This window comes from Passer domesticus, chromosome 15 (assembly GCF_036417665.1).
Source record: "Passer domesticus isolate bPasDom1 chromosome 15, bPasDom1.hap1, whole genome shotgun sequence".
NCBI classification, from domain to species: Eukaryota; Metazoa; Chordata; class Aves; order Passeriformes; family Passeridae; genus Passer; species Passer domesticus.
In genome coordinates this window covers 3659247-3673831 of record NC_087488.1, presented here as the reverse complement: position 1 = coordinate 3673831, position 14585 = coordinate 3659247, and the positions used below count along the sequence as shown (strand labels likewise).

Here is a 14585-nt window from a genome sequence, read left to right as displayed (position 1 = left end):
TCAAAATAATGCTCTTCCATGGACTCAGTTTCAGCTGCTCTCCCTCTTCCAACTCTCATTTTCTCTCCTGTCACCATGGGTTATAGCCATCCATGCTAATTCCTTTGGTGAGGTGACATGCAGGCCAGGAGGCTGGCATCATGTGGGTGACAATTTGTGAACTCCCCTGCACCAGCTGGTTTCCCTCTGACTCCAGGATGGGTCAATCCACAGGCCAAAGTCCCCCATGTGTCTGGGCTGGGACACAAGCCACCTTTTCCCAAGAGCATGTCCCCAGCAGTCAGAATTAGAGCTCTGATACCAAGGGTGCATGTTGGTTTAACCATTAAATAAACTGGTTCTATCCTTTTCTAAAACTGCTTTAGGATACTGCATAGGAAAGAAACCTGTGGTCACAGAAATTGGCTGTTTTTTAACATAATTGTGGCCTTCAAGGTCTTTTTACCAAACCAGTTTGTTATATAATTTTATTAGAAATTTCTTGTGTTAAAGGAAGGAGTCCAGCAAGAAAGTTCTGTAGACTACTCTAAATTAAACCATGAAGTTCACCCGTCCAGGGTATAGTGACAGGAACACATGAACAAAGAGGAAAAGAAATGTTTGAAACCTGTCTGAAAAACACTGGAGTTTGAAAAGGCAACCTGGCTGTTCTTATTTCCCACTTTTTTGTATTTCTGACAACATAACAACTGTGCCTCTTAACTACATCCTCACAGTGTGAGCTGCCAGTTACTTCTGAATCTACAACCTCTTGCTCTATAAACAACAATCTTCCCTGTCACTGTGGAAAAAGTAACTATTGTATTAATAAATGTATTTAGATTTTAAATGCTGAAGAAACATTGTCATCTCCCCTGGAATATATAAGAACTTTTAGCAAGCAAAGGGAAGAAGAGAGAAACACCTGAATGTTTTAAGGCACAGCAGGTCAGACTTTGCATCACAGCTGCTGATATTTGATACAACACAACAAATATTTCATACCCAAAGTGGAAACAAATGTGAATATTACCGGTTTCTCTGCTGAAGGGATATTAAATATTCGTCATGTTTTTCATCAAAGTCAGTCACCATGTCTTAACATAAACCTGAAATGAGAATATAATGGTCACACTGAATGATTTATTACGGAGTACCACTGGTTTTGCACCCTCAATAGATGAGAAGGCTATAAACTGAAAAACATTCTTTCTTCAACCACGCATAAAGCTGTCAGGGCTGTAAATAAAGCTCCGGAAGAACAGAGGAAACTGTAGTTGTTTTACTTATTTTTCAAAACCCTTCAAAATTTAGGGAAGAACCAAAAAAACCTACAAGCAGAAGGTCTATGCCATGACGAGTTTATAATGCCAGACCTGGCAAGCAAGACAACCCTGGGGCACAGCTGAAGAGATGTGCCCAGAGCCCACTGTGGAAGGAATTCTCTGAGCTGCTACTACTCATTAGGTCAGTTCATCCTACAGCTTACAGTTCATCCTCAGCTACTGCTGAGGCTGTATCTATTTGAAGTGTTTAATTAAAGATTTTACCTGGCTTGCCATTCAGGAAACCTGAATTTTTCCAGCAATCCTTGCTGCCGCAAGTCGTGCCAGGGTGTGCTCTTACACTCTCCCAAGTTTCAGTGTGCCACCAGCACGCTTCGTTGAGCTCTGTGCCGAAGAGAGAACCGCGTGTTCTTTCCCAGACCGAGCGCAGGGCAGCTCTGCCAGAGCCCGGCCCGCCTCGGCTCCGCGGGCAGCGCGGGGGAGCCCGGGCACAGCCCGGGATGGACACGGACCCGGGACAGAGCCCGAACACAGCCCGGGATGGACACGGACCCGGGACAGAGACCCCGAACACAGCCCGGGATGGACACGGACCCGGGATAGAGCCCGGGCACAGCCCGGGATGGACACGGACCCGGGACAGAGACCCCGAACAGAGCCTGGACACAGCCCGGGATGGACACGGATCAGGGACAGAGCCCGGACACAGCCCGGGATGGACACGGACACGGGATAGAGCCCGGACACAGCCCGGGATGGACACGGACCCGGGACAGAGACCCCGAACAGAGCCTGGACACAGCCCGGGATGGACACGGATCAGGGACAGAGCCCGGGACAGAGCTCCAGATGGACAATGACACCGGACACAGCCCCGGGCACAGCCCCGGACGGACACGGACCCCGGATAGAGACCCCGAACAGAGCCCAGACACAGCCCGGGATGGACACGGACCCGGGACAGAGCCCCGGACAGAGCTCCAGATGGACACTGACAGCGGACAGACCCCTGGACACAGCCCCAAATGGACACTGACACCGGAGAGAGCCCCGGACACAGCCCCGGGATGGACACGGACCCGGACCCGGGATAGAGCCACCAGCCAGAGGCCCTGGGCGGACACTGACCTCGGACAGAGCCCCAGGACGGCCACGGACCGGGGACAGAGGCCCCGGATGGACACGGACACCGGAGAGAGACCCCCGGTGGACACGGACACGGGACGGACCCTCAGCCCCTGACAGAGCTCCGGACGGATACGGACCGGGAAAGAGAGCCCGGACGGACGCAGATCCCGGGGCAGAGTCCCCGGACACGGACCACAGACACGGAGCCCGAGCAGACACGGAGCCCGAGCACGGCCCCGGGCAGGCACAGTCCCCGGCAGCTCGGGCCGGGCCGGGCCTGTTGCTCGGTCTCCCTGGCGACGGTCGCGCCTGGCGCCGTCAGTTCCTGCGCGCCGCGGGCCCGGAAGCGGCGGCGGCGGCGATGGAGGCCATGGAGCCGCTGTGGGCGCTGCTGGACGAGGTGGCCCTGGAGGGGCTGGACGGCATCACCGCGGCCGCGCTCTGGCAGCGCCTGGCCGCCCGCTCGCCGCCCTTCCCGCTGCCGCTGGAGCCCGACACGCAGCAGCTGCTCTGGGCCGCGCTCAGCGCCCAGCCCGGCGTGCGCTTCTACCTCCTGCCGCGGCCGCGCCCGCCGCTCCGCCTGCACGACCGGTGAGGGCAGCGACCGCGCGGCCCCGGCCCCTTCCCCCCGGAGACCTGCGACTGGCTGCTGGGCTTGGTCGCCGGGCTAAACCCGGCCCGATTACCCGGTTAAACCTGGTCGCTAGGTTAAACCCGGCGTGGCTGAGGGGCTAAAGCCGGACTCACTGCGGGCTGAAGCCGGCCCGGTTGCCGTTCTCGCCCTGGCTTTGCTGCAGCAGCACGTCGGTAGCGCTGACAGCAGGCAGCGCCGAGGGTGGCTCTGAGCCGCTGTTCCCGTGTTACACAAAGAATTTTCACTGTTCGGGCGGTCAGACATTGGAATGGGTTGCCCAGGAAAGCAGTGGGGGCACCATGCCTGGAGATGTTTAAGGTCTGGCGCTGAGTGATGGATTTTAGGGGTCACAGTGGTAGTGCTGGTGGATGGCTGGATAATATTAGAGGTCTCTTCCAGTTTTGATGATTCTATGATTTAGGAGACCTGTATATGAGTCCTGGCCTGATTTCTATTCAAATGACTGCTTGCTACCTAGGTACAGGCAGAATTTGTATGTCCTGGTGAGCAGGGTGGATGTGCCTGTCATTTTCCTTACCTGTGAACTATATGTTTCTCCTATTCCCAACACATCTTTGACTTTTCAAAGATTAAATAATGCTTCTCCCTCCTTCTGCCTTCTGCATGCTGAAAAAGTTTGGTCATGCTTGAAGAGTATACAGCTCTGCTCTTCATATTTTTCCACTTTGGAGGTTTCAGAGGAGCTTCATTTTTCCAAGATACTTGCTAGAGGTATCAGCATTGTTTGTTACAATCTTGTATTTCTCCTTGTTGGTTGAATACTGGCTCTTTGGTTTTATTTCAGATATGAAGAAATAGACCTTGAGACAGGAATATTGGAAACCAAAAGAGATCCTGTTTCTTCAGATGATATTTATCCTATCCACATGATTTTGGATAACAAAGATGGCATACAAGGTTCCTGCCAGTATTTTAAAGAGAGAGTAGACATCACTGATCAAATAAGAAAGAAGGATTTGCAGCCTTGTTATACTTACAAAGAAGCTGTTGAAAAGTGAGTGAAATCCTTATATCTGGCATTAAAAAACTTCTAAGTTCTAAAATTCAGTCTTTGCTCAGTTTGTACAGATTATGTCAATAATGGCGTTTGTGGAGAGAAAGGGACTGAGCTCTGTTTTTATGGAGCCAGTAACAAAACATTACTTTTCCTTCTGTTTCTTAGATGGGGAGAGAAATTAGTCATTGTTGCTTCCCAGGAGCAGCGTTACAGAGCTTTGGTGGGCTGGGAGGGGGACCCTGACTTGAAACTCCCTGACTTTTCCTACTGCATTCTGGAGCGCCTGGGCCGAGCTCGCTGGCAGGGGGAGCTTCAGAGGGACCTTCACACTGGGGCTTTCAAGTAAGTTTGGGTCTTGCTCTGAGAATTAAATCCAAGGTTGTTTTTAAGTATTCCTGTGAATATTTGAACAGCTGTACTGAAGTGTTTCATCCTTACTGCCAGGAGTGCTTGGTTTGGTAGAGCTGTGCTGGTCTCATGCTTGAGTTCGTTGCCCTTCCTGATACTTGCACAGAGAGCCACAAATTTGTCTGCTGGGTCAATACACTGGTTTCTAATTCATGGAAATTCGTGTTGTTTCTAAATAACCTTTTCTTCAAATTTGGGATTGAAAAATGATTTTAATTTCCTTTTCTAAATTGCTGTCTAAGTATCTTACCCACATTCTGAAGGGATCTTGGACAGCCACCTTTTGTCCCCAGCATTTCCCTGTTTGACGTCTCCTCCACTGAGAGGGAGCCTGAGTTACCAGCTCCCAAACTAGGCCATGTATTTTGCTGATGGAGGAGCATTACACACCTTCTTAGAGAACTTCTGGATGTGTCCTGAAGTTCTGGAGAATATCAGCATTGCTCTAAGGGTTCACTGCTTTTAGGACATGGGTGGGTTGTAGCTTGCACACCACCTGGTGCTCTTTTTGGCCACTTAGGGACCTCTTGTAGATGATGGGGACAGAGGGGAAAACTTTTATGGGTGGTTTTCTGTCAGTTTGGTGGCCCAAGCCAGCTCACCAAGGAGGGAGATGAATCCCAGAGCTGTTCCAAGGAGGGCAGTGACTGCAGCATAGCCACGAATTAGAAAGAGAGGATGGAAAGGGAGGGCATGGGGATACAGTGCTGATTCAACCCCCTCATCAAAGCATGTCATGAGACTCTGTGCCTAAAAGGTCTAGGTTAAAACCAGAGGTATTTCTCTGTTTAATTGGATTAACTATGAAAATAAATTTCTCAGTTTTTTTTAGTTGTGGACTTCGTAACTTTGAGTTGTCACTTTGAAAATTGGCACGTGTCACTAAGGCTATAGGTAATATAAGTAAAGCATTCTGGGTACTGCATAATGAGACTTTGTTTGCAGAAGTTCCTATTGCTATAGCTGTCTTGCCATCTTTTCTCTAGAGTGGATGCTGGAAAGCTCCATTATCACAGGAGGGTGTTGGACAGAAGTGGTCTGATAACGATGCAGTCCCACGTCATCCGGCTGCCGAGTGGAGCACAGCAGTACTCAATTCTGCTGCTCCTGACTCGCTTCCACGTTGATAGGTATGCTTTAAGGGTCTCCTGGGTACTCTTTGACCTTTTACTGTGATGAGGGATTGTTCTGTTGTCACAGAACCATCAAAGTTTCCTGCAATTGACACTTTCCAATTTATTAACTCCTCTTCCAAATGTCGGACGGTTTAAAACTTGTCTTGGAGCTGTAAACAACAGGTTCTTCTAGTGCCTGTCACCTGCCTGCATAAACATAATTCTTCTTTTTGTAGCACTAATCACTCCGTTCATTTTGACTGTTTTTACTTAAACACATTTCCAGTCGATTTTTTGTTTTGTTTTGCTGTCTTGTTTATGATTAGAACTTGTGCTTCTGTGGGTTGCCAGTGAAGTAACAGCTTGGGCTTAGTCATTGTTTCCTCTTTGAGGTCTTTTCTTAGAGACAAATTATCTCATGTGCTATTCACAGGAGGAAAAGAAAACTAGAATTCCTAAACCAATCTGAGAACACTTAGCATACTTTTTCTAGTGACTGACAGTTTCTAAAGCTACAACTCATGTTTATGAAGTTATGTGCATACTTACATGTAAAATAATTCTCTTTCTTGGTTAGGAGGAGCAAATATGATATTCTGATGGAGAAGCTCTCAAGTATGCTAAGTGCTCGTTCAAACCAGATGGAAACATTAGGAAACTTGAGGGAAGAATTGGTGAGATTCATTACTCTTTCAAACTCTCATTCAGTGGAATCTAGATGCTGAGTATCAAAGGCACTCATTCATACTACCTGCTTCAAAAGTTGCACAAAATTGTGGGCTAGGATAGCAAAAGGATCTTAAAAATCTACCAGATAAAGCTGCTGTTGGTGTTTGTGATAGGGAAGCAGTTGTGTTCCAACCACAGCCTCAGAAACATTTTGTCAGTGGATGTCATCATGCAGTTCTTACTTTTCCACTGCTGCTGTTTGTGTGGGTGGCAGAGCTGGAGGGATACAACACACTCAGGAACATCTCAGGTTCTGCACTAAAAGGCTTTTAAGTATCTTCTGGATATCCTACCCCAAAATACAGTGTTGTAAGAGCAGGTGGTGTGAATGCCTTTGATACCAGTCAGCAGCAGTTGAAGCTTTTGGACTGCAGTGACTTTTGCCATTTCTCTTTGCATCAGGGCCTCTGTGAGAGAACCTTCAAACGTCTCTATCAGTACATGATGAATGCTGGGCTGGCCAAGGTTGTGTCTGTCCCCTTGCAAGACATAAATCCCAATGGAGGACCCTGCAAGACAAAGAAAGGTCTTGGTTTTGCTCTCTTTTTGTGTGATTGCATTGATGCCATTCTATCTATGAGCTTCATATCTTAAATTAAAAGAGGTGTAAATAAAATATCTGTCCATGCAGTTATGTAGATAAGTGTGCTATTGAAGTTAAAATGCTGCAGCCCACTTGAATTAAGCAGTTGTTTCAGATTTTTAATGAGTGAATATCATGAAGTTTGTTGGATATTAATCTAAGCTGTGGTCTTGGGACCTGATAAGTCTGCTCAAGCCAATACAGAGTAGGAACACAGCAGTCTGCTGACCTTTCAGGTTGAAGTTAAATGACAAGTTAATAAACTTGACCAAAAAATACAAAAACTTAATGAAAAGAAGGCTCATTATGAAATAAGTTAAAAACCAGACCATTCTTGGGTATGACTTTTCCTGAAAGTCATGAGAATGCAAACCTTCTCTGAAAAGTTTCCTATCAAATTATGGAAGTAAGGTCTTACAGCACTTGGAATTCACAGAACACAGAATATTCTGAGTTTGAAGGGACCTCCAAGGACCATTGAGCCCAGCTCTTAAGTAAATGACCCATAAAGGGGTCAAACCCACACCCTTGGCATTATTATCTCACCAGCTGAGCTGATAACAGGGTTGAGGTAAGTGAGATACCAAAATTGCTATCCACAAAAGCCACAGTCTGCTGAGGGGTGGTTTAATGCATAACCAGCCTTGAATGCCAGTTTAATTGGTTCACAGGAACTGCTGATAACTTCCAAGCATGTAGTGGAGAGACAAAGAGCAGGACTGCATGAGGAAAGGGAACAAAAGAAAGCAACTGTTCTCAGGAAAAGATACAGATAAAACTTGCAAGGGGAAAAAGCTACAAGAAATAATAATGGAAAGTATGAGGAGGGATAGTACCTCCAATGGAATTAATACAATTCCTGAAGGAAATCTAAACCAAATCCTTAAGCACAGAAAATCCTAAGAGGCAGATTTGCAGGGTTAAAAAGAAAATAGTTCTGAAAGATGAAGTGTCTATTTTAGAGATATAATGAATTGTTTGTGAGAAAAAAAATCTGATATGAACTAAACATTGCAAATTACAGTCTTTGTGAATAGGAGTGATCTTAAAGGACAAGTGAAAGAGCCAATAAAACCATGAAAAATTCCAGAAGACAAAAAAGAGTGCTGATTACATGGAGCTGGATTAAGGCTGTTGATAAGACAAATTCCTTCAAATCTTTTAAGTCTGGGGAAAGGAAATTCTCTGTAGGGAGAGTATATTCTGAACAAAGAGAAGCAGAGGCCAAAAGTAGGTACAGCATCAAGATAGCTGAGAGAGAAATGACCCAGGTCTTTCAGGGGTGTTCTAATGAGCTGCAAACACTTGGAAATAAAACCCAAAAGACCAGACAGCACTCCTAAAACACAGTTTGTAGGCAGTAGTGAAAGCATTTAACTTGCAATTAAGGTATTTACTTAGAAGACAAGAAAATACAAGTCCACTTGCAAACCTGGTGTTTTATGCTCTGTCAGAGATGGGCAAAACAGCAGCTGCATTTACTGGTTAAATTTGGGGAAAATGCCACTTGATGAATCTTTCACTTGAATGATAATTCCATCTTACAGATGTAAAAGCTGAAAATCCACAAAAATGCCTTAAAAACACTAGGTATTAAAGGAGGATGAATTAATAATAGCTGATTTTCAGCAGAGATCAAGATAGTTTAATCTCTGGAGTTATACAGGAAAGAAGATAGAAATATGTGGGACACACTGAGGATGAAGCCAGAGCATCTGCTATGGGAAGAACATTATTATTGGGCAGCAGGAGCTGAAGGAAAAAGAATTGGTTTGGTTTGGGGGATTTCCTTTCTATGGGGAGGTTTTTTTTTTGTTTGTTTTATCAAATACTGCTTCCAGTGAAAATTAATGGGCTGTAGAAATACAAAGGATGTAATAACAGTGCTTGCAACCCTACCAAAATGTCAGCACTTAAATCCTAAGCAGCATCCTAGGGAAAGGATTCAGCTTGAGTAAAAATTATGGAATCATGTGGCCTGGAGCACAGTCACATGGTGAAGAGACTGTGGGTTAACTTTGTGTCAGCTGGGCATCAGTAACTGCTCAGATATACAAACACAAGATAAAATTCATCAGCTGAAACCTTAGTGATTCCAGCTAAAGCCTTCACCTGGCCTTTTCACAGCAGTCTGCAGCAGGGGAGCAGGGATGGCTGGAGATGTTCTCCCCCTGCTGCAGCAGCTGTTGAATCAGTGCCATTTGCAGGGTGGCAGTGCCCAGTAACCCAGTTTGAGTTACCACTGGTGTGAAGGGTGCAGCAGGAGCTCAGTGACACTGAGGAGAGCAGGATCTCAGCTGTCCTCACTCCACCCTCTGCTGGGAGAGCCCTGTGAGTGGAGTTACCACAGCACAGCTGATGGACAGGAACGAGGAATGTGGAATTAAATCATCTGCAAGGATCTTGTGGCTGGTGGGCAGCAGTGTGTTCTATCCTTGTAAAAAGGAATGGGTTATACCCAGTGAGTGATCTCCCAGTCAAATAAGTGTTCTCCAGCTGTAATTCTGGGGATCAGCACTTAATCCATCCATTGATTTATTTATTCTCTGGAATTTTCTCCTACTGCACAGTCCTAGCATTTGGCACAGATGTGAAGGGTTGGAGCACCTCAAAAATTCACCTGATTTCCAGATTCGTACAAAAGGAAAAGCTGTTGCAAACCTTTCCTAGAAATACCCAGCTCTCTTTAGTCATTTGTTCCCCATTGCACTGCTTCTTCTTCATGTTGAGAAAAAAGTAAAATTGTTTGAAGCTGTGCACAGCCCCTGCACTTTTTTAGCAATTGTTACTGACACTCATTTTTCACAGGGACTGATGTCATGGTCCGTTGCCTTAAACTGCTGAAGGAATTTCGGAAGAAAATGGAAGATTATCACGATGATGATGAAGAGATCATCACAAAAGTTGTTCAGCCTGTGGATATTGTTTGTGAAAGGGATATGCTCACCCAGGCATATCAGTTAAGTAGGTGATTTAAGACATCTGAAGACTTTTCCCATTACCTCCTTACTCCTTGTAGTATAAAAGAAATGTGTATATTGCAGGTGTTTTTACATTCTGGTTGCTTTTGTATCAGGAAGTGTCATTTTTTCATAACAAAATGAGCTTTAAATCCAGATTAGACTGGAGATGCTGCCACCTGTTAGCCCTTGCTGGAAGCTTAGCAACTACCCAGCAGAAACAGGATGTTGTGATGGGATGAGAAAAGATGAAGCAAACAGTGTTCATTATTCTCCTATCTCTTTTCCTTTCCAAATGCAGAAATTAATATCCAACTGTGGAAAGCTGCCAGGGAAGAAAAATCATCCATGCTTCTAATTTGAAGCTGTCACCTCCATACCTCATTCTGCTGGGCACTGCTTCATGTAAAATTGTGGTTTATGACAGTATTTGGCTGAATATTTTATGTGTCTGTAAAACTGTCTTTAGTTAGTGGGGAATCTTAAATTTAATATTCTGGCATATAGTGTTGTTCAGGAAAATATTAATGTATATAGAAATAGATATATATAAAATTCAGTCAGATTATTTCCCTGAGTTATTTTTTTTGTTTTCCTTTCTGCAACAGTTGAAAGTAGAGGAACCAAAGGTATTTCTCAGGCAGAACTTCGCCTGGCTATGAATGTGGGGAAGCTGGAAGCCAGGATGCTCTGTCGTCTTCTGGAGAGGTACAAAGTTGTCAAGGTGAGGCTAAAATAAAATCATTCAGGCACTTATTGAAACTGAAGGTACAATTTTGGTTACTCTGGGAATAAGACTGTTAACTTCAAACATTAGAAACAGCAGAGATTTGAGAATGACTGCAGGAGAGTCCAGGAAAAGAGAATTAATTCAGTTGAGTAAAAGGTGTGTAAGGCAAGGGTTCAGTATTAGAATTGCAACCAGCTTTAATCAGAGCACTGAAGAATCTGCTCAAAGACTCTCTGTCCATGTAAGATCATTCATCTGCTTGCCTTTTGAAAATACCAGGAAATTCTGGAGCAAAACAGTTAGTTCTCTAGGAGTTATGCTGACTTAACTTCTTATTTCCAGATATTTCAGTGGTTTTTTATTTCACTTGACAAATCCAGCTGTCATGTCTTGCATTCACCCAACAGTCCCTTTCCACAAAGGCAGGATAATTGCTATCTTCTCTAAACTGGGAATCTTTCTAGAAAAATCTTGTCATTCAATAGAAGGTTCTGTAGAGTTAAAAACAAGCTGTAGAAACCATTGGAATATCTATATATGTTTTCCCCCAGTCAGCTGTGATAATGAAATCTTCCCTTACTGATTGGTGAAGTGTGTGAGTTTGGAGATCCTTGTGAGCTCCTGTTGGAGCAGACAGGGCAGACTGCCACTGGTGTGAGTCACCCAGGGAGCTGCAGCGCCCTTATTTCACAAACATTTTTGTTCTGAAAAAAATTGATTTCTACTCTGAATACACACAGTTTGTTCTTCCTTAGACTTTTCTCCATCCCACATACTGTAGGAGTTCCTTTCTAATACACTGGAAATGCAGATCTGTTTGTTTTTCAGGCACAGAATTCCTTTTGATTTCTCTACGTGAAGGTTAGGGAGATTTTTGTTACTTAGAAAAAAATAATATTATATCTTTTGATGGGTGGGGAATAACACTGAGAAAATTTTCTCTCTTTTGATGCTGGACAACACTGATGGAGTGGAGAAGCAAGGTGGTAAAATAACATTCCGACTGTTTTCTCAGGGTTTTATGGAGGATGAAGGTCGGCAAAGGACAACAAAGTACATTTCCTACATTTTTGCAGAGGAAAGTGATTTAAACCGTCAGTTTGAGAGGGAGAAGGCCAGGAGTGAGCAGCTGGCTACAGTTACTTTGGCTCTGGTGCCAGAAGATTCCCCACCTGTGGAAGATGCATCTCCTGGAGAAGAGGAGACTGTGGCCTCAGAGTCTGACAATGAGGAGGAAGGGAGGGACAGGAAGAAGAGAGGAAAGGGTCAAAAAGCCAGAGCTGGTTCTCCAGTGAAATCACATGTCCAAGATGATGTCCATCAGACAACACCAGCCAAAGGTAACTTGTGATTTGGAAATCTGGAGAGCTATCTGCATTTTTCTTATGGATCATTTTATTAATGAACAAATAACTTGTTATTAGCTTCCATTATGGTTTTTGGTCACACATTTATTTTTAAGCCTATTTGGTTATTTCCCTGCTTTGCCCCCAAATTGTTCTGGTTTGGAACACCAAGTGTGGTAACCTCTGGAGACAGTCAGGGCTGAAGTGTGGCCTGTTTCCCAGTAGTGTTTGTGCTGCCTCTCCTGACCCCTTTTCCCTGAGCTCACACACTGTGCTCCTTGGATATTCAAGGTTGGAGTGACTTGACCCACAGCCTTACTCACCTGAGAATTTTATAACAAAAATGTCTTGTCCCCAGAAGTTATTTACCTCAGCTTCTTCGTTAGTTATTTGGAACATGTTAGTGTGAAAGCTACCAGCCTTTGAGGGACATATTTTTAAAAAAATACAGCGGGGGTTTTTTTTGCTTAATTTTTAAACCTATTTAGGTATTCCTGCAACTTCTCTGATAAACTCCAACGGAAGAGAGGAGATCTCTATTTTTCTATGTAGATTATCTTTGGAGTAGTATTAAATTCTTATTCTGCCTTGAGTCAGAAAAATCTTGTTTCTGACAGAACTTGCGAATCTTTGAGACAGAAACTCTCCTTTCCTCAGACAGCAGTTTCTGGATAAGCCCTTCATGACTTTCCAAGCTGTGAAAAGGTTTCTGAGTGGAGAGAATTATTTGATCACAGAGAGTTCACTTTTTTTTTAGCCTAACTTTTGGAGGCTGAATGCAGTCTTTCATGGTCAAACCACTACTTCCAGCAGGGCAGGATGTATGAAGAGTGTAGCCGAATGCTTTTAAGTGCAGCTACCTGGGTAGATGGGATAATGCCTCTTAGAGAGAAAGCTGAACAGGGAGGGCAGAACAATTACAAGGCTTTTTGTTCTCAAAACAGGCTCAAAGCCAACAGCTGTGAAGTCTCAGGGAAAGAAGCAGCCTTCTCCTCAAATTCTTGAAGATCCTGAGGAGCTCCCAGACAACATTTCAGGGGATAGTTCTACTTTGGGAACTCTAAAGCAGGAGTCCAATGTTTCTACCTGTGCTCATCCCACGGATGAAGATGGAGATGTGGCTGAAGTGGAGGAAGTCAGACTTGAAGATCCTAAGGTAAGATCACATGTCTTAATGTCTTCTTGTTGATACAGCTGTCTGAGCTAAGTTTGGTGCTCTTATAGCACGAATTCAAACTAGAGTTTTTGTATTTATTTATCAAATTTTTTTTTTTTAATTAATTTCAAAGTACATTCATATTTTGGCTGCACTGCATTGTAGATATAAGTAAAAATTTTTCCAGGAGATAGGAGGGTAGATGTCCAAAATACAATTCAGGGTTAGTTCCCTGGTGCCCTCCGAATTCTGTGCTGACTGAATGCATGTCAGACCTTAATGCAGCACACAAGGGCTGCTATCGTCCCCTGTCTGCCTTCCTGGGAGGGGAGATAAGAGACAATCTTCATCTGAGTAGTTTATTACAAATAAATCCATCCGAACAGCGGATAGCTCAGCCGTTGCTGTGTGAGGAGCCCCCATTATGGTGCAGGCAGGCTGGCTGATGTCCCCTTTTGGTGTGCTGTGCTGTCCCCAGAAGCCGTGTGGCCCCAGGAAGGAGAAGCGCTGCAAGGCGGCGGCGCCGGAGCGGCCCCACGAGACCTACAGGCTGCTGAAGCGCCGCAACCTCATCGTGGAGGCCGTGCGCAACCTGCGCCTCATCGAGAGCCTCTTCACGTGAGCAGCTGAGCTCCCCTCGGGGGTGCTGGGAGCACTGGGGGCTTGTTCCTTCTGCCTTGGCCTGTCCCTGCTGGCACCGTGGCTGTAAGGATGGACAGGGTGGTTGGATCTTAGTCGGCTCTTTGGAAGCAGCAATAGTCCGTGCAGATAATTACACAGGAGTGCTTTCTTTCGTTAGATGGCTCATAATTACAGATCAAAGAACTTATTTATCCCTTCACAGTGTGCCAGATTTGGGCTGTGACCCCAGTCACTGTAAGGTACAGCACTTCCCTGCTTCAGGATTCTTGCATCTGCATCAGTTTCATCTCTGCATGGTTTCAAACGTATTCATGTGTTGTTCTGTATGGACTGGAGAGACTCAGGTTTTCATGTCACTCATCACTGGTCACTGGCATCCTAGCAAGGCCCTCAAAGTTTGCTTTTCAGTGCAGTTTTATGTGGTGTTATATGTCTTCTCCTGACACCCTATCTGAGCTGGAGATACTTCCCTAAATGTTATGATGTCTTTCAGCCCTTTAAGATTTCTCCTCCAAAAAGAAATGAGAATTCTGGTGCTCTGCTGGATCCTAAATTGACGGTACTGTGTTGTCACAAATTGGATTGCAACATCCATCTTCTGTGTCAGCACAGAAGATCCTGGCATGTCAGTATACCCAAGGCTGCTTGCTGTAGGAATTCAGTAAGAAATTCAGTGGCCTTACTCTCCTCTGGTCTGAGAATTTTGAAACCTTCTGTCACCTTGTTTAATTGCAGAGTGTTACAAAATTAGAGCTCATCTGGCACCAGCCTCAGCAGTGATTGATTGAGTCACATCCAAGCCCAGGCTTGGAAGCTATTTCAGGTCTCTGCTGTCCCTTTGCTGCTGCCAGCAGGTTCCTCACAGGTTCCT

The 14585-nt window shown here is 45.0% G+C and overlaps 2 protein-coding genes across 6 annotated transcripts in view; one reads left to right on the top strand and one right to left on the bottom strand.

The window, feature by feature from the left end:
• The window catches only part of KATNIP (katanin interacting protein), a 55634-nt gene extending 53046 nt beyond the window's left edge, over positions 1-2588 (bottom strand). For both annotated transcript variants that reach the window (XM_064390464.1, XM_064390466.1), the window contains exons 1-3: positions 2394-2588; positions 1530-1649; positions 1013-1088 (exon numbers count right to left, since the gene is read on the bottom strand). In XM_064390464.1, the coding sequence (XP_064246534.1) occupies positions 1013-1074 (62 nt within the window). In that variant the 5' untranslated portion in view covers positions 1075-1088; positions 1530-1649; positions 2394-2588. The remainder of the gene's footprint in view (positions 1-1012; positions 1089-1529; positions 1650-2393) is intronic.
• A 137-nt stretch (positions 2589-2725) lies between these two features.
• The window catches only part of GTF3C1 (general transcription factor IIIC subunit 1), a 38678-nt gene continuing 26818 nt past the window's right edge, over positions 2726-14585 (top strand). For 2 of the 4 annotated variants that reach the window (XM_064390461.1, XM_064390460.1), the window contains exons 1-11: positions 2726-2984; positions 3833-4042; positions 4211-4387; positions 5440-5583; positions 6146-6242; positions 6700-6823; positions 9689-9844; positions 10449-10564; positions 11586-11910; positions 12861-13072; positions 13551-13690. In XM_064390461.1, the coding sequence (XP_064246531.1) occupies positions 2755-2984; positions 3833-4042; positions 4211-4387; positions 5440-5583; positions 6146-6242; positions 6700-6823; positions 9689-9844; positions 10449-10564; positions 11586-11910; positions 12861-13072; positions 13551-13690 (1931 nt within the window). In that variant the 5' untranslated portion in view covers positions 2726-2754. Of the gene's footprint in view, positions 2985-3280; positions 3346-3832; positions 4043-4210; positions 4388-5439; positions 5584-6145; positions 6243-6699; positions 6824-9688; positions 9845-10448; positions 10565-11585; positions 11911-12860; positions 13073-13550; positions 13691-14585 lie in introns of those variants that run through there. The other 2 variants (XM_064390462.1, XM_064390463.1) reach the window with 2 other exon arrangements.